At 44.3% G+C, this 19,454-nt stretch overlaps 2 protein-coding genes across 2 annotated transcripts in view; both read left to right on the forward strand.

The window, feature by feature from the left end:
- The window catches only part of LOC130472817 (zinc finger protein 436-like), a 248,869-nt gene that overhangs the window by 14,113 nt on the left and 215,302 nt on the right, over positions 1-19,454 (forward strand). The window lies entirely within an intron of this gene.
- LOC130474199 (E3 ubiquitin-protein ligase TRIM7-like) lies at positions 397-15,954 on the forward strand. The gene is made up of 8 exons (XM_056845736.1): positions 397-837; positions 3,353-3,517; positions 5,228-5,323; positions 8,618-8,848; positions 10,047-10,069; positions 11,163-11,281; positions 12,858-12,890; positions 15,440-15,954. Exons 1-8 carry the CDS (start codon positions 397-399, stop codon positions 15,952-15,954), a joined length of 1,623 nt encoding a protein of 540 aa, XP_056701714.1.

Below are 19,454 nucleotides of genomic sequence, written 5' to 3' on the forward strand. Positions count from 1 at the left end.
ACCTAACAGGTATCTAAAGCCATTTGTACATGACAAAATATGCATTTTATCAAAGTAATTGTGGAACTGAAATACAATTAAGAAGAAGTATATTAATAGTGAAATAATTATTATTTCCTTTAAAAAATTTTGCCCCCCCCCCCCAAGAGAGTAGGGCCCTAAGCTATAGCTTGTTTAGCTTATACGCATAACGCTTCTATCAGAGACGCCTGCAAATGCGAGCTCCTTCCAGGTATGCAAAGGGGGCGTGACCATCCCAAGGATGTTGTAGCGCTATAGCCGGGCGATTAATTGCACATCAGCTGAGAGTCATTTGCGCGGCGAGGGGAAATCGCTGCTTTGGAAAGAAAAGGGAGCTGGGCTCTTGCGCGCTCCTTTCCCTTCCACGAAGCAGCCATGGCTGCTGGAGGTCCAGTGAAAGAGCTGTGCGAGGAAGCCACTTGCTCCATCTGCCTGGACTTTTTCAGCGACCCGGTGAGCATCGCCCAGTGCGGCCACAGTTTCTGCCGGGACTGCCTGACCCGCAGCTGGGGGGAGTCGGGGGCAGAGGCTTCCTGCTGCCCCCAGTGCAGAGGAACAACCCAGAAGAAGAAACTTTGGCCGAACCAGCAGCTGGCAAACTTTGTCGAAATCGCCAAGAAATTCACTCTGCAGGCGGGGACAGAGGCAGATGTGGAGGGGGGAGGAGGAAAGTGGGGGGTCTGCGAGAAGCACCAGGAGCCCCTGAGGTTTTTCTGCCGGGAAGAGGACGCCCCCGTCTGCATTTTCTGCGGCAGATCCAAGGAGCACAAAGACCACGAGGTGATTCCTCTGGAGGAGGCTTCCCAAGCAAATAGGGTAAGTCACACATCTGTGTGGCTCGTGATGAGGAACAGCTGGAGCGCCTTCTTGCCTTCTCCATAGATTCAGTCCAGTTAAGAGTCTTAATTAATTTAAATGCAAATAATAATGGATACTAAATGCAAATAATAATGGATACTAAATCAATCAATTACATTTGAGAGTGACCTGAAATTTGCAGTAACTTCAGACATCCCTTCTTAGTAATGTGGGAATGCCCCCCCCCCACTGGATGCATCTGGTTGTTCAGAAATTGGAACCAGCATACTGGAGTAGGCAGGTCCCCTCTGGATTTAATCCATCAGGGCTCTTACTGTGCTCCATTTCACCAGCACAGGATGAGTCCTTGCACCCTTTGGTGCAAACCACTGTTGAGTGTAGGGTCTGGTTGCCTCTTGTTGGCTTGTAACAAAAAATATTATATTCTCCTCCCCTAACCAATAATTGGCTCTGAAAACAGCAGATAGTAATAAATGTATCCCAAAAAAAGGCTCTTGAGGAGCAGATTCTTCTCATAAAGGAGAGGTCGTTTTGGGCTAAGGAACTGGTGCCAAAGGATCCCTCACCCTCTAAAGCAGTGGTTCCCAAACTTTTCAGGCCACTGCCCCCTTGGATTCACAAACTCAACCCCAGCACCCCCTACCATATCCTACAAAAAGCATTATGGGGTTTGCATGACGCACTAAAGAAGATAATAACAATAAAATTCTCTCAAGTACATTTATAGTCCCCCAGATAAGCATAAGTAACTAGAACTTAAACTTGTGCGTTTAACTGCATGTAAAAGTATGCTTCCTCTTCCTGACACCACCCTAAGATATAAAACCCAGCCTCTCAGTAAAACAGTGTCTTGGGGAACCCTGGTAAGGCTGCCTCTGAGCAAGTACAAAGTTCAGAGCTTCCAGTTACCTTAGCTCCTCCCTTGGTTGCATGTCCTTTAGCATGTAACAGTGGTCTTAGCGTGTCGGTGAGATTTCAGGCACAGTCTACTTTCTTAAACAGGAAAGAAACTTTATTACTAAAGATTAAATAGTGTAGCACATATATGGAAAATAGCCGTCTTAGTAAGAGATACAGATCTAAGGAAATAAATAAAACATATATCTAACAGTTACATCATGCTAGTTACCTTCAGATGGAACAAACACATTCCCCACATCAGGGACAGGTTTCCACTCCCTTCTTCTCTCTAGAACAAAGGAAAGGTTCATCTTTAACCCTTCTGCCTGCTGAGATAGAAACCTCCCTCTCCCAATCCAGAGTCAAATACCTGGCTCACGTGGGGCTTCCCTTTCTCCATGCCCATGGGCCCTCTCAGCAAAATCCCGTTGCTCTGAATTTTATGATGCTCATCCATCAGCCTCTCTTTGGTAGGTATGCCAAATGATGGGTGTCAGACTGAACCAAAGTCCTGTTTCTCATTACTTTTCCCCACTTGGGAAAATAAACATGGGTCCAAGAACCCAAACCATAACATATTTAACCCCAGTTTCTCCTGCCAACTCCAGCTGAGGGAAGACATTATGGGACCTGGGTTTGTTAATGGGGACAAAAAAGAAAGCAGCAGTGCTTCCAGCTCACTGGCCTCCACTTCCTAACATGAAAGATGGCCAGGAGCGGGGGGGGGGGGGCAAATTCAGCAACAACTCCCAAACTTTCCAGAAGAAGAGGAGTTGGTTTTTACATGCCAACTTTCTCTACCACTTAAGAAAGAATCAAACTAGCTTACAATCACCCTCCCCACAACAGGCACCCTGTGAGGTAGGTGGGGCTGAGAGAGCTGTAAGAGCTGTGACTAGCCCAAGGTCACCCAGCTGGCTTCATGTGGACGAGTGGGGAAACAAATCCAGTTCACCAGGTTAGCATCCACCGCTTATGTGGAAGAATGGGGAATCAAACCCGCTTCTCCAGGTCAGACTCCGCTGCTCTTAACCACTACACCATGCTGGCTCTCCATTCACATATAACCATTTACAAGTAGAACTTAAAATACAAGTCGGGTTTAATCCAACAAAGGGGGGTGGTGAGGAATCTAAGCAGTAAACCGAAACATAGGCAGCATAACTTAAAGTGGAAACTGAAGTTAAGAGTCTTTTCCTGTCTGTCTGAGGCCTCCTGCAGGTCTCTTCCCATTCACTCTGTGCTGCTGCGACTTGACAGTGGTGCTGGTAGTAGTGATTTTGGACCTCTCGTTGCTGCTGCAGAACTCTGGAGGCTCCTTCTCAGGCTCTCGTGTTTTCTGCACCAGGACCCAGATGGCTTCTTTCTCCCTTTTCTTCTCAGAGCTCCCTTTTTCTCAGGTCACCTCCTGCAACTCCCTCTCAGGGACAAAATACCTCCCCCCCCAAACTCCAACAGAGGACCAACCCCATACAGGTTACATCCAGCTTTTATATATATAAATGCTCTTTTTTAACTCAACAAGGCACTAATATCCGGTCATTAAAGTAGAGGTACTGTTTGGTTGGTGGGGAGAATGAAGTGAATCCTGTTTCCTTGTTTTGGGCATCAGGCAATCGTTGCTGCTAGAAGAGGGAGAGTTTGCCAGAAGCACCAGGAGCCGCTGAAGCTCTTCTGCAAGGACGACAAAGCCCTCATCTGTTTGGTCTGTGACCGATCCAAGGAGCACAGAAATCACGAAACTCTTCCTCTCGAGGAGGCCTCCCAAGAGTATAAGGTAGGAGGTTGGTGGGGAAGAGCCGTAGATCCTTCCCTTCTCCTTGGTCTCTTTGCAGGGAAACTCCCTCCAGTTTCTGCCCCATCCCCTGGGCTGAAATTGGGGAGTGAAAATATCTCTTTGCTGCTTTCTTCCTAGCTTGGTGGCTCCCAAGGGCATTGTCTCCTGCCCCCCCTGCTGACACCAACATGGGGTGATGCCAGAAAATTGGCTCACTTCCTGTCTGGCTGTGTCAACATATGGCCATTGCATGGCTGAGCTACAAGGGTGCAGCCCCTGGACTCTTAGTTTAAACTCCCTGCCACACCCACAATGCTTTCCTGATTTCATTTGCTCTTGGAGCTGATGTTTGTCTCAGGGCTAGGGAAGAATGCAAGCAGGTTTGGTACCTCAATGTGTCCCCCACTTGCATACAGTAGCTGGGGGGCAGCAGTTTCAATCAGAAGAGCAGTATTTGGGGGGCGGTGAGAGAGATACATATGAAGCTGCCTTATTCTGAGTCAGACCCTTGGTCTATCCCAGTCCACTGACTGGCAGCAGCTCTCCAGGGTCTCAAGTGGAGGCCTTTTATGTCAACTGCTGCCTATTCATTTCAACTGGAGATGCCAGGGATGGAATCCAGGACCTGTTCTGCCACGGCCCTTCCCCTGCACTATGGCACTATAAGGAATCCTCCCTGCCCTTCCCACAACTGTGGTCACTTCCACGTAGAGTTCTTGCTCCATAGGCTCCCTCTGAAATCACAGGGGATTTTAGTTTGGAACAACCTTGTGATGATTCCACTAACCTTCCCAGTTTTCCCTGGATCTGCTTCTGGTTTTCCCTTTGGATTCAAGATGATATCAAAAGAGGTCTTTGGGAATGGATGGTTTAGATTTCCAAACCGAAGAGGCTGAGCTGAAAAATGCTAAAATTACACACATATAAATTTTAATAAGGTGCACAAGTTAATAACATAGGCAAGACTTTCACATTCAATGAAAGACTTTCACATACAAACTTATACACGTGCGATGTACACTCTTACATTGACCAAAGTAGGATCCAATAAGGACCAAACGTGTTTTGGCCTGAGAAGGCCTTCCTCAGTGGTCCATCATAGAGATATAATCTAGCATACATCCTAATAATATAATTGTGTCTTAATGTACAGTTAAAAAAATGCATAAAAGCCCTTCTAGTATAATGAAGCTCCCTGTAAGGTTATTTATTCCTTATATACTAGAACATGGCTTCCATGTCTCACCTTCTGTTACATGCTGAGCTCTTGAGGATGTGTATACATCAAGCAGTGTATTAGGTCAATTTGTAAAGTTGTCAGTGCTCGGTATATTGCTGCAGTGTTAACTGAATATAACAGAATATAGTGATATACTGACTGCAAATAATTGTTTTTGATGCAAAAAATCCAACGTGTGGAAGAGGGGGGTGTAATGGTGGGCAGGCGGGTAAAGCACAGGGTAAATTCCATACCAAAGCAGCATTGGCACTGTGAATACCTTAGCATTGCAGTGGCAATCAGAGAAGGTTGGGGCACCATCCCCATAAGGAAGCTAGCTCAGAATTTGGGACGTGTTGTAGAAGATCCCGTTATGGACATGGGACAGTTATCTCTAGTTGGGCCCTAAATGACAATTTTGCTTGTCACGTGTTTTATAATAAACTTCTAAAAAAAACAACATATCTCAATTTTGGGTCTCCCTCACCCAGGATCAGTTCAGCAGCTGGATGGAGATTCTGAAGAAGGAGAGAGAGAGAATTCTGGCGTATAAAGCAGACGTCGTGAAGGAAAGCCAAGAACTGCTTGTAAGTGTTACTGTGTCTGGGGAGTGAATAGATTCTAGATCTAGCATCGGAGGAGAAAACAAATAGCAGAAAAGTCAGCCTTCGATGCAGCCTCACTCCCTTCCAGTTTGGAAGTTCTATGCACAGACGGTCAGTGTTAAGCAGACCAGGCCCCCAAAGGTAGACTAACATTGCCTTTCTAAGCAGAATTGTACCCAGAAGGTGGGACGGGGGATGCTGCAGAACTGCACCCTGGTGCTCCCCATTCTCTTGTGTCCTAGGCAATCAGCTAGGGTTGCCTAGTGGGCCGATTTCCCCTGGTTGTTCATCCAGATCTAGAACCTTTTGTTGTTGTTGGTTGCTTTTGTTTGGAAGGTGAAATAAAAGGGCCACACCAGGCACAGGAGATAACAAATAAGGCCAAGGCTGATGGTGCAAAATAAGGTAAATGTAATTTATTACTCAGTTAAAATTCCCAGAATTCCTTACGCATTTTGCCAAGAGGCTTCTTCAGGGGAATCTGTATTATATAATATGTGATTGCATTACAGAGTTTACATAAAGCAGTAGAAAATAGCAGGAGTCCAGTAGCACCTTAAAGACTAACAAAATTTCTGGCAGGGTATGAGTTTTTGTGAGCCACAGCTCACTTCTTAAGATACCAGAGTTTACATAAATAGTTATGTAATTAAATTAAAATTATGTAGGTGAATAAAGTATTAGATTAAAAGTCAAAATACAGGTTGTACAATAAATTATCGACCACAAAGAAAACCACTAGAGCTTCTTCTGATCTTGAGACTGCATGATGAAAAATGGAGGAGAAAGAAAAAGAATCCCTATAAGTAAGAGAGATAACTGCTTGTGATTAGGGACCCTGACTGTCTCTCTAGGCAAACCGTGATCCATGCTCTAGAGATGAGTGCCACTTGTTCAATTAATTAACTAACAACTGAGAACTGGTTTTAAATTTTAAGGTTTTATTTTATGTTATGGTTTTATTATACAGTTATGTTTTTGTTAATGACGTTAGCCTCCCTGAAGCCCAGCCTTTGGCCAGGATAGAGGACAGAATACAAATAAAATTAATTAATTAAATAATGAAGCTGTCCAGCACCTGACAGGTTTTGGCTATTTAAAGAATATTTTTGTGTGCCTAAATCAGGGTGGATTTGATTGAAATCGAATCAGTTTAAATCATGATTTAAATAACTAGTCAATAAGACTCGATTTTCACGATTTAAATCACTAGTCAGTATATTTAAATTGTGATTTTCTACATAAACAACAGTTCTCATGATGTCGTTTCATTTGGGCCACCAGGCTTTCATTTCTTTGTTGTAGGGTTTGCATTTAGCACACATGGCTGCTTTACACATAGACAGAGAAACTTCATTAAAATATTCCCAAACTGGGTCTCTTTTATGGCCTACTGCCATTATAGGTTTTATCCTCCAGGGAGAGAATAATATGATAAACCTCAGGCTATATATACAAAGATCCCAAGACTTGTGGAGAATTCTGCTCAAAGGGTGTCTCTATAATTTTTACTGCTTGTCCCTCCCTCCTCACACCTAGTTCCTTGTGCAGATCTATTCCACTCCAATCAATCTTGTATTTACTGAACTTCTTGAAACTTAATTCTTACGAGATAAGGGGTTGATTCTGTGTACATAGATTCGCGAAGGAACAATGGGATTAAGGTATTTTTCTCAACGCTGTATGTTTATAACATTTTTACTGTGAAGAAGAGGCATGTTATCACTGCAGACACAAATTCACAGTTTTGAGAACTGCAAAACCAAGCATCTGTGATAATATCTTCTCGATAGAAAAACTATCCAAAATACCCAAAATAATCTTACAGAAACCTCTAGAAGAGCATGACATTGTGAATGGATTAATGGGATTAATTTACCCAAAAATTTAAACATTGCATGAATATTAAAAACGAATCTTTAGTTCATGACGAATAACTAGTTCATGACAAATAACTTTTGGACTATAATGTATCTTACATAGAAAACTATCTTTAGATAGAATTTCCCTCAAAAAAGCTTTTTATCAAAAAATCGGATTGAAATTTTTAAAAATCTGATTGAATTTTTTTTAATCCGATTGAAAAATTGTTAAGAATCTGATTTTTAAAAGAGCATTGATTTTTTTATCCACCCTGGCCTAAATGAATGTTACCAACCTGTTAGTCTAGCAGAGATTTTCCAAAAATCAATAGCAAATTGCCACTGGAAAGGACCCTTCTGTATACCCATGTCTAGTTGACATAAAAAATGGTTGAATAGCAATCTAGGTTTCTTCTATAATAGGTAATGCTTCTCTGAGGAATGTTGGTATAAAGTGACACAATATCTAGCGTAACCAAAAGGATTTCCCTGTTTGTATTAGATATAAACTCCAGTTTGTTAATAAAATCACTAGTGTCTCTTCCATATGGTGGCATTAAGGACACCTGGTCTGAGGAAGAAGTCCATATATTTGGACAGAGGGTCCAGGATAGGGTTGCAATCAGATATAACTACCTGAAGGAGGAAAATATTGTTGTATATTTTTGGTAGAATGTAAAATAATGGGGTTCTGGGGTCAGCATTATTGAGGAAATCTCTTCCTTTCAGTGTCATGTATTCCACAAGACATTCCTCCAATATAGTTCTCACATTGAATTAATAAACCTGGATTTTTTTACATGAGGTATACTGTAGTGGATAATGTTATGGTCCCCATTTGTGTGCATGCACCAACTCTGCAAGCCAGGAGTCTCTGGAAAGAGACGAGGGTTCTCCCCCTCCCCAAATGCTAATGGGTACCCCACCGATGCTGAATTGAACCAAGTGCATTTCAGCCATTGCTGATTCAAGTGAGGAATGTATTTGTGATATTCAAAGTGTGTAGATTTTTTGCCCTACAATTTTTTCTTGCCCAGAATGCAGCCAGACAAGCTGCAGTTTAGATCGGGAGACTAAGTGAGGGGAAGGGGCTTCTTAGCTCTTTTCTCCCTAGAGAGTCAGTATATGGAGGGTGTTTAACTGGAGGAAAAGGAAGAAACCCCTTCTACTCTCTGGGTCTTCTACAGACATAATTATATGTGGATAAAAGAACCCCTCCAGGGGTTTGAGTGAGATCCATGTGTACTTTGGCCCTGAGGATGGGTCCTTAGGAATCTTGCTCTTTCCCATGTTGATTGTGATCTCTGTGAAAGGACAAAGTGTCCTTCCAATAAGAATATCCTAAAGTGTCTCTTGCCACTGCAAAGACCAGCTGGGTTCCTGACGTTGACCTGCTTTCCTCTTTCCATCTCAGGAGCAAACCACAGGAGAGAAAGAAGGGACTGTAGCCAACTTCAAGCAACTGCACAAATTTCTGGAGGAACAAGAGAAACTTCTGCTGGCCCAGATGGAAGAGGGGGAGAAGGAGGTGGCAAAGAAAAGGGACCAGCACCTGGCCAAAGTCTCTGGGGAACTCTCCTCTCTTGAAAGCCTCATCCGGGAGATGGAGGAGAAGTGTCAGCAGCCAGCCTGTGAACTCCTGCAGGTAAGAGTGTGGTGGAAACATGTAGGCTCCCCTTTGGAAGAAGGCTGCCTCCAAACCCTTTCTTTGCCTCTTTCACTTGGGCAGAAAGCAAATGAGCCACGTTTATGTTGCTAGTATGTTCTTGTTTCCTTTCTGCCCAGGTGTTGCTTCAGACCCTCTGTGGTTGCCCATTCAGGAACATGTGCTCTTCCTCTCTTGCTTTTCAAAATCTAGCTTACTGTTTAATCAGCATTTTTTATCTTAATTTTGTTTTTAAACGAAAGAATTCTTTGATGTGTGCGTTGAGTGCAAAATGAAAATATTAAGGAAGGGTTCAGATATTTTGCTGTAAGGATAGCTATGGCAGGTGCAGTAATGCACAATCCTGTGTTCATGCCATGGGGTGAGCATTGTGGGTCGGTAATGGGGAAGGCATCAAGTGCCACCTAGACCCACAGCCATAGAGCTGCTGACTGCTGAAGAGCAGTTTGTCAGCTGAGCTAAATGGTCCAGGTGCATTATGGGCCTCTGTCAGAGTCACTCCCGCTTTGGCATCTTAATCGTGCTCACCCAACCCACATATCTTAGCTTTGGCTGGTCTCTGCAGCCCTTGTTTGCTCTGGCTGAGGATCAAGATACCGTGACTCATAATGGTGGTGGTGTGAGAAGGGTGGGGTTTGCTGATGCCTCTATTCCCAGAGGGCATTGAAGAACCCTTTGCTGGTGCATCCCTCGCTCACTTGAGGATGTGGCACCATGTTAAAAAGTTAGTGGCTGACTAATGGTCTAGAGCAAGCCCTGGGATCACACCTATAGAGAATGAGGGATGGCCGTTAGTTGAATGGATATGGCGCTACAGGAAAAGATGGCAGATGGAGGAATCTCTGAAGCGTGCATGTGTGTGTGTTTAGCCACACATGCAAGTATTACCAGGTTCATGGGTAATCTCTTCAGTACAACCAGAAATGAGAGCTGTATGCAAAATCTTCTGCAGCAGATCACCCAGCTCTCCTCTCAAATGGTTTCACTTTGCTTGCTCATGTTGTTCCCTCATGAAGAAGTTCTCCCACTTTATGAAGATGCAGCCCTAGTCCTTGAGTGGGGCCCACAAAAAAGGCATCAGGATGCATCTCCCTCCAGGGTTTGAGAGGTCTTCCCAGTGTGATCTCTGGCTGATGATGAGTTTCCTGTTCTTTCTTTTTCTTTGTCCTCTTTTTAGGATGTCCGAAGCACCTTGCAGAGGTACGTTGATCTTTCTCTCATTACCCTCCTGATGCTGGGATGGATCTGGGTAGCATGTGAAGAAAGTGGCCCGTCAGGCATGGGACCAAAACAGATGTAACTAAGTTCACAGATCTCCATCCATTTGTAAATGGCAAACTGCAGGTGCTTGAAGTCCATGGACAGAAAATCATGCCTCAAAACAGGACATTGACATGTTTTCTCTGAGTCACATTTCTATCCTGCCCTTCTTCGAAGGAGCTCAGAGTGGTGTAAATGATTCTTCCTTCCTCAGGAGAGCCTTGTCAGGTAGGCTAGGCTGAGAGGAAAAGAGAATGGCACAGGGTGGCAAGGCAAGCTTCAAGGCTGAGTGGGGAATTGAACCGGGGCCTCTATGGTCCTAGTCCAGCGGTCTTCTCACTACAGCAGCTTCTGATCCTTTCCGTGGACAGATGTGAGCAAGGGTGTGTGGGGATTCTATTCTAAGCCCCCCCATTCCTCTTGATGTCTGATTTGGCCTTTAGGTGCTTGGCTTCGGGGCCTCTGCACCAACTGCGAGGCAATAGACTGTCCTCTCTAATGGGCCTCCCCTCATTCTCTGCTTTCAATATCTGCTGGTGTCTCTAGGCCAGGGGTGGGGAACCTTTTTTCCACCAAGGGCCATTGGGATATTTTAGAACATCATTCGCGGACCATACAAAATTATCAACTTAAAAATTAGCCTGCTATATTTGGTCAAACATTTAGCCAAGAGGCACAACTGGAGACGGCTCTGAGTGTCTGCCAAGTACAGCAACTCGCTTTTGAGCTCTGCTGTCCCCAGCTGAGCCCAAGAGATTCAGGCAGGGCAGCAAACACAAACGCACATCTGCCTTGAATAGAGGCTATTCCTGTCCGCGGGAGGGGGTGGATCGCCAGTCTTAGATCCTTCTGAGCTAGAGATCTGCCAGGATCCATGAAGGGCCAGACCAAATGATTTCGTGGGCCTTATACGGCCCCTGGGCCTGACGTTCCCCACCCCTGCTCTAGGCCTTTTGTGTATTCCTGCCTTCTTTGCTCCACTGGTGGGAATTCTGGATTGGATAGGTGGTGACTTAACATGGTTTGTTTCCAGGTATGAAGAAAAGGAGACGTTTGAGAATCCAGTGACTTTTCCTCTTACATTGAAGTGGAGGATCTGGGACTTCAGTGACATCAATCACTTGCTGGAGGGTGTCATGAAGCAGATGAAAGGTAATAAAGAACAGCTGCAGGGGTTTCAGACAGGTTGTGCGGTAAGGCCACATGTGAATGCAGAACTTCCCAGGTCAATTGTATCACTAGCTGGGCCAGGTGTCCAAAGAATTTGTATGCCATTTTAGCACACCATAAATATTTTCTGGTCACTGTAATTACTATTTTGCTTGCTGAATGTGGATATACACACCATAGAGCTATTAGTCATTCGGATCTGGCTTAGAGAGACATTTGGACTATGAACAACAGCAATCTGAAAAATGATTTTTGATGGTCCTTATTTATTCCAGTAATGAAGTGGGACTTACCTAGTTAATGAACTTGTCTGACTTCTTGTGTGTATATTTTAAAGCTTAGGTCAGAAATTTTGAATAATTTTATTTTATGATATGTATTTTAACAACTTGTAACACTGAAGAAGGCCTTGTGGCCAAAATGTGTGTGGTTTTAATGGAATTTATTATTTGTAATGCATTAAAGCTTTGTTAATTTAACATATATAACCTATTAGTATTCTGTTGTTAGGCTTTTTGTGAATGTTCTTTAGTACTTACTATAATCATTGTAGCAGATTATAAAATCCATCGCCATGATTTACGGTTACCAATTTTTTCAAGTTTAAAAAGGTTCTAGCCCTTTTCATTGCATAGATGTAAGTAGAAATGTGCAGCATCCGCTTAAAGTTTTTTGAATTGCTTTAGCACAATAATATTATAGTGACCCATTGCCATGATCCACTGGTTCCTCTGAATTGTCAGCTTTCATTTTTTAATTAAAAGTATCTAGCTGTTTCATTTCAGGGACATAAGGGGTCACCTCCCCTTTGTATCTCCTCAGAAAGAACCAAGAGATTTACTTTTTTTAAATAAATGACAGCTGGGAAATCAGAGGAACAACTGGTAGGAAATAAACCAGTGAGAGGAGGGAAATTGCAGCCATCGGGAGGATTAGGAAAGGAAAAAGGTGCTGGTATGGGGGTAGACCTTCACAAATGCACACTTTCCTATCAATGCACCATGCAAAAAAAAAACGCTTGACTGTGATCTTTCCAGAAATATTGTATTGAACAGGATTTGGGAAAGTTCAGAGCAAAGGGGTGGAAATCCCAGAAAGTGGAGGATGGGTGACGTTTTGTGGCTCTTCAAACTCCCCCACTCTAGTTTGGATGCCAAACCAGAGCAAAACCTCTGTGTGGAAGCAACCTAGGCTTGTTTGGATTGCACCCTTGGGCTGCAGTCCTCAGTATATTTGCTATGAAGTAAATCTCAAGTAACTCAAATAACTTCTGAATAATGTTTTTAGTAAAGTGTCAGTTTGCCAAATTGTCATTTTCCTTTTGTGTTCTTTCCAGCAGCAGCCATACTTAGGAATAATAAGCAATCTCACATTAAGTGAAAACTAATTCAAATATTTGCACACAAGTAAACTTCGGGGGTGAATTTTTTCTGGCAGTAGTTTTTCCTTAACCCATCAGCTAAAACTAAGAAAAATATGTAAACTGATATTTTTGTGGCAAGATTTGCGATATGCACAAGGGTCGTCTGCTTACTTTTTGTTATGTTTGCTTTTTCAGACACTCTGGATTCTGGACTTCAGCAGCAGAAAGGTAAATTTCATGCATGAATCAATTATTTCTAATCTAAAAAGCATCTCACAATCTGTGTTCTTCTACAGTGTTTTTCCAGTGCTAAGATTACCTGAACACTCTTGTCCCTTAAAATCTCACCCTTCCTGCTCCAGCCAGTTCCTCAATACTGTTTCTGAGGAAGCCTGTCAGGATTTATCAGGATGACACAGAAAGTGAACTCTGGGAGAATGAACCGCCTCCTTTCATCTCATAAGCACAAAAGAAGTGCCCTGCTGGGTTCAGACCTGTGGTCCATCTTGTCCAGCACCCCGTCTCGCATAGTGGCTAACCACTGTCTCACATAGTGGCTAACCACTCTGGAGGTCCAACCACAGGGCATAAAGACCATGGCTTTCCCCTGATGTTGCCTCCTTTCATTGGTATACAGAGGTTTACTGGCTCTGAATGTGGAGGTCCCTTTTATTTACTGTGACTAGTAACAGCTGATAGACCTATCCTCCATTAATCTTTTCAAGCCATTTATGCTTATGGTCTTCACTACATCCTCTCGCAGCAAATTCCATATTTAATTACCTTTTTGGTAAAGGAAGTATTTCCTTTACTCCTGTGCTGTCAATTGTAGCTTGGTCCTGAAGCACGTGTTTCTCTCTAAGTCACAGATATCTGGTTCCCACAGAGTTTCAGGGGAATGTAAACCCCACTTTCCTTCTGCCTCCCAAGTGAAGCACAGAAACTATTACAGGACAATGATTAGCTCATTACCTTTAATACTTTGCAGAACAATAACTCAGCTCAAACCCTACCCCCCTCTGACTATATATTACTCTTCCTACACACTTGACACAGAGACACTGTCCTTCCGTGTTACTCCTCTGAAGATGCCTGCCACAGCTGCTGGCAAAACATCAGGAAAGAAAATACCAAGACCACGGTCACACAGCCCAGATAACCTACAAGAACCTATTATGGGGTGTTTGTGGTTTTGCTTTAAGGGAGACACCTGGACTGACCGGAAAGAAGGGAGCTATACGTTTTGTAACCAATAATTGAAGGTTGGCTCACAGTTTAAAGGAGGATATTTCTGTGAGTCCTTCATCAGCCAGCTGTTAGCTTTTGGTGAGGTTTCAGGCCTGCTGCAATCCAAGATGGAGAAATTCTGGCCAAAGGAAAAGAACATCCAAATCCTAGATGTAGCCCTTGGAAATCCTAGTGGTTTTAGCAGAAAGGTCTTTCTTGGGATGTATCTAGGATCAGGTCTAAAATCCATTTTTCAAAATAAACTCATTCTACGTATTTGCTCATTTTTGTGTGGTCAGGGTTTTTGTGTGAGTGCTCTTCCATGTAATTCCCCCCCCCCCCTTTGGTTCTCGTAGGTTATCCGGGCTGTGTAACCGTGGTCTTGGTATTTTCTTTCCTGACGTTTCGCCAGCAGCTGTGGCCGGCATCTTCAGAGGAGTAACACTGAAGGACAGTGTCTCTCAGTGTCAAGTGTGTAGGAAGAGTAATATATAGTCAAAAAGGGGTTGGGTTTGAGCTGAATCATTGTCCTGCAAAAAGTAACAAAGGTAATGTGCTAACCATTGTCCTGTGAGTATCAAGATAATGTGCTAATGAGGGTGTGGTATGTTAATATGGAACCATTGTATCCTGAAGTGATCTGTTAATGTGTGAAATCCAAAGCTAATCTGCATGGCTATTGTGGACTGTAGTCTTTGTTAGTCTGGAGGTTTTCAAGACAGGAAGCCAAGCCTTATTCATTCTTAAACTTCCTGTCTTGAAAACCTCCAGACTAACAAAGACTACAGTCAACAATAGCCATGCAGATTAGCTTTGGATTTCACACATTAACAGATCACTTCAGGATACAATGGTTCCATATTAACATACCACACCCTCATTAGCACATTATCTTGATACTTACAGGACAATGGTTAGCACATTACCTTTGTTTCTTTTTGCAGGACAATGATTCAGCTCAAACCCAATCCCTTTTTGACTATATATTACTCTTCCTACACACTTGACACTGAGAGACACTGTCCTTCAGTGTTACTCCTCTGAAGATGCCGGCCACAGCTGCTGGCAAAACGTCAGGAAAGAAAATACCAAGACCATGGTTACACAGCCCGGATAACCTACAAGAACCAATGAACTCTGACCGTGAAAGCCTTCGACAATATTCCCCCCCCCCTTTTGTTTATAAAGGTGGATGAAATATACATTACTCTTTGCTTTTCCCTCAGGGTACTTCTTTGATTCATGGTATGTAGGACAGGTTCTATTCACGTGGGTCTCTTCAGCCTCAGGAAGTCTGTTCTGTCTTTAGACTTCTCTAATTAGGACAGGGAAAGGAAAGCAAGCATCTGAGTCCAGGCGAGGATTAAAACTAAGAAGAAAAGGGAAACAGGACAAGCCACTGTGGGGAAAATGTCTAAAGAACCAACCGTGTCAGAGAGATCCACAGGGAACAGACATACCTGGGACACTAACAATAGTGTCCGGCGGGTGTGGCAAACAACTCTTCCATTTGCCTCCCAGCTGAACCTCCTTCTCTTCTCCCCCAACAGCAAATGTGACTCTGGATTCAAACACAGCCCATCCCAGTCTCATCCTGCATGACGATCGGAAAAGTGTGAAACCAGGAGAACAAGCTAAAGCTCTGCTCAAGAATCCTGAAAGATTTGACCGATATAGAGCTGTGCTGGGCCAAGAGGGATTCACAGGAGGCCGCCATTTCTGGGAAGTCCTTGTGGGAAGTGAGGAAGGATGGAGTTTAGGGGTGGCCAGAAAGTCTATGAGGAGGAAGGGATGGATCACGCTTAGTCCTGAGGAAGGGATCTGGGAGGTGGGGAAGTGGGAAGGCAGTTACAAGGCTCCTGAAGAAGACCATGAGCCTCCCCTTACTGTGAGTGGGGAGCTCAAGCGGATCCGGGTGTGTCTGAACTACCCTGGGGGCCGAGTGACCTTTTTCGATGCTGACAGAGCAGATCTTCTGTACGAGTTCTCTGGAGCCGCCTTCACTGGAGAGACCCTCCTGCCCTTCTTTTATGTGCATTCAAAAGCCCACCTCCAACTGTCTTAAGACAGTCATTTCACACCTGGGGCTATTAATATATATTACTTAAGAGTCCTGTTTATAGCTGTGCAAAGGTCTTCTCCCGGGTCCCAATCACAAAAACTGACAAATAAAATGGAGTCTTTCCCCCCCTTCGTTTCCCAGCAGCCCCTCTTATCTTTGCAGCTTATTTCAGAATGAAACAATGCCTCGTTTCACATGTTAAGTTTTAACAGTCTAAAGGAGAGATGTAAATAGACCAGCAGGCCTCTGCTAACCTGCAAGACCTTTAATCCTGCCTACCTGTCTTTTCTCACCCCCCACTCCAAACTCTGGCAACTGTGGAGAGGAAGACCCACAAAGCTCATTCTTTTGCTACTTCTCAAGGGAAAACTAAACAAGATGACTGGAAATCTGTTATCAGATATTGCACATCTTTTCCAATGTCGTTCAACACAGCTGTGGGGCAGATGTGGAATGGGGAGCAGTGCTGATAGAGGTGTTTAACTGTCATCCCCCTCGTCTTTCTTTTTGTTATGTAAAGTTTCCTCCTTTGGCCTCCAACCCTGCATGTAGGTATGGGTGTTTTCATTGAGTTGAGATGTGTGTATTAAAAATTTCTCTTCCTGTTATGAGATTCATTTGAAACAAACTTGTGTTTGGGGTGTTTCTTAACATCTGCCATCCACCTAGGGTAACTGTCTCTTACCCTGGAGCCTGCTATAGTAGGAGCCCCCTTTGGCTCCTCACCTCCACTGCCCCTTGTGGCAGCAGGAGAAATGGTGTGTGTGTGTGTGGGGAGGGGGGAAATGGACTGACAGTGCAGTATTGCATGATGTCCCTTCTAGTTATGCAACAGGAGTTGATGTCATGTGACAACTTGACCTGCCCCAAAGCTCCTAGAGCCACACCTACTCCAACCAACCCCTCTGTATCTGGTTGACCTACAATGTTCTACAGGCCAGCTCTCCCCCAGGCCCACATCCTACTGTGGGGAGCCATGAGCTTGTCCTCCCAAGGCTCCCGTTGGACTGATTCTGTGCTGCTGTGGAGAAGCCATGGGGGTGACTGGGCCCTTGGGACAACCCTTTTCTTCCACACAGTCACTGCTTGATTCTCTTCTTTTGTCATGGTCTCTACTGAAGTGGGTGCTGTTACATTTTGATCCTCACAACAACCCTCAGAGGTAACTTTGGCCAAACATTCATGAGCTTCCTGGCTGAGCAGTGAAACATAAAATCATAAGAGTTGGAAGGGGCCATGCAGGCCATCTAGTCCAACCCCCTAATTAATGCAGGATCAGCCCAGAGCATCCCTGACAAGTGTTTGTCCAGCCTCTGCTTGAAGACTGCCCGTAAGCGGGGAGCTCACCACCTCCCTAGGTAACCGATTCCACTGTCGAACAACTCTTACTGTAAAAAGTTTTCCCCCTAATATCCAGTCGGTATCTTTCCACCCGCAATTTAAACCCATTATTGTGAGTCTTATCCTCTTCTGTCCACAGGAACAGCTCCCTGCTCTCTTCTTGGTGACAGTCCTTCAAAGACTTAAATAGAGCGATCATGTCCCCCCTCAACCACCTCCTTCTCCAGACTGAACATTCCCCTCAGCCTTTCCTCACAGGGCTTGGTCTCCAGGCCCCTGATCATCCTCATCGCTCTCCTCTGCCCCCACTCGATTCTGTCCCCATCCATTTTGAAGTGAGGCCTCCAGAACTGCATGCAATGCTCCAGGTGTGGTCTGACCAATGCAGTGCACAGCAGAACTGTGACATCTTGCGATTTGGATGTTATGCCTCTGTTGATACACCCCAAGATCTCATTAGCTTTTTTGTCACTACATCACACTGGCTGCTCATATTTAACTTACGGTCCACCCATATCCCAAGATCTTGTTCACGCACACTGCTACACAGAAGTGTATTTCCCATCCAGTATGCATGTCCCTCGTTTTTGTTACCCAGATGTAGAACTCAGCACTTATCCTTGTTGAACTGCATCTTGCTCACATCCGTCCACTTTTCCAATTTGCTCAGATCTTGTTGAAATCGATATCTTCTGGTGTGTTCCCTGCTCCTCCCAATTTGGTGTCATCTGCAAATTTAATGAGCAGTATCTTCACATCCTCATCCAGATCATTTATAAAAATATTGAAAAGTACCGGGCCCAGAACCCAGCCCTGTGGCACCCCACTGGACACCCCTCTCCATTGCCATTGATAACTAGTGATTTGAACCCAGGCCTCATCAGTTCAGGTTCACCATCATATGGACTGCAACTCACTCACTTTCAGCAGAGTTAAGCATGTTTCTTCCCTCCTGTCCAAAGCAGGGGAACCTGTTCAAAAGAGTTCTGTCACCCAAGTGGGTAAAGGGTGTTGTCAGTAGAAAGGCATAGGGGGCTTGTCCTCCTCTAGCCAGGTTCTCCATATTTCTGTGGCATGGAATGGCTCTGTGTGCGGGATGTGGTTCACACCAACTTGCTTCTCAACTTTCCTTCTACTGACCAGTAAGAAAGACTGTTTCAACTCTGTTCCTGGGCAGAGTGCAAACTCTATCATTATTCTGTCGGGTTGCAAATTTTGGTACTACACTCTTGGGGTAGAAGGCGTTTTCATCAAATGTGGCTGTTCCATCAGAGGGAAAATTGCTTAAGTTGGAGGAAGCCATCGAACCTTTCTCAGTAGAGTGGCCAGTCTTGAAAACCATGCCAGAAGGTTTCTAGAAAGAAGGAAAATGTGATAAGAACCATTTCACCTTCATCAGAAGATTATTGAGATTATTGGGAGAGAAGATTATTGCAATAGAAGATTGGAGTATTATATCACCATAGTGATCTGGCTTGGTTTTTAAATGTTTGTTACAGCTAAACACCTGGAAAGCAGGAAATGTCCCAGGCCTCCTTAGACCTTTGAGAGTGTCTGAACTTCTCTTAAAGGAAAAAAAAACCCTTCATGCGATATGGGTCACTCTAGTTTTCTTCCTGATAGGATCTTCTTGAGGTACAGACTCGAGTCTGGCGATGTGTGATTCGTGGTAGGAGTTTTACCTACATGAAAATTATCCGAATGCAACAGGCTTTCTCAAAGACTAAATTGGTACAATCCAGGAAAGGCTCTTCGATTGTTGATTGTATAAACTGAGACTTTCCAGCTTAAACAACAGAGGACAGCAACACCAGGCAGTGTCAAGTCCACCTATTCACCAACCTCCGAGTTCAATAAATGCGGGTCCCTACTTTGCATAGCGCCCCCTCCAAGCTTTGACACTTTTCTGGGTAAAGATTAGACTGGATACGTAGAACTGGAAGACAGGACTGTACCACGAACTCTTGGGGTGGTGGAATCTCACAATTAAGAGAACCCAGGGAACTTTCAGAAATGTCATTCCCTTCAGTCACTGTCTGGCGGGAGACAAGCGTGTATTGCTGTTGTGGGAACACCTCAAAGAGGCAGGGAAAGTGTCAGAGAGGTGGAATCGCAGCTGTTTTCTCTCCTTCGAGTCAGGGCAGTTGGAGAGCTTCTGCCAC

The sequence above is a fragment of the Euleptes europaea genome, chromosome 1 (genome assembly GCF_029931775.1).
Source record: "Euleptes europaea isolate rEulEur1 chromosome 1, rEulEur1.hap1, whole genome shotgun sequence".
Taxonomy (NCBI): Eukaryota; Metazoa; Chordata; class Lepidosauria; order Squamata; family Sphaerodactylidae; genus Euleptes; species Euleptes europaea.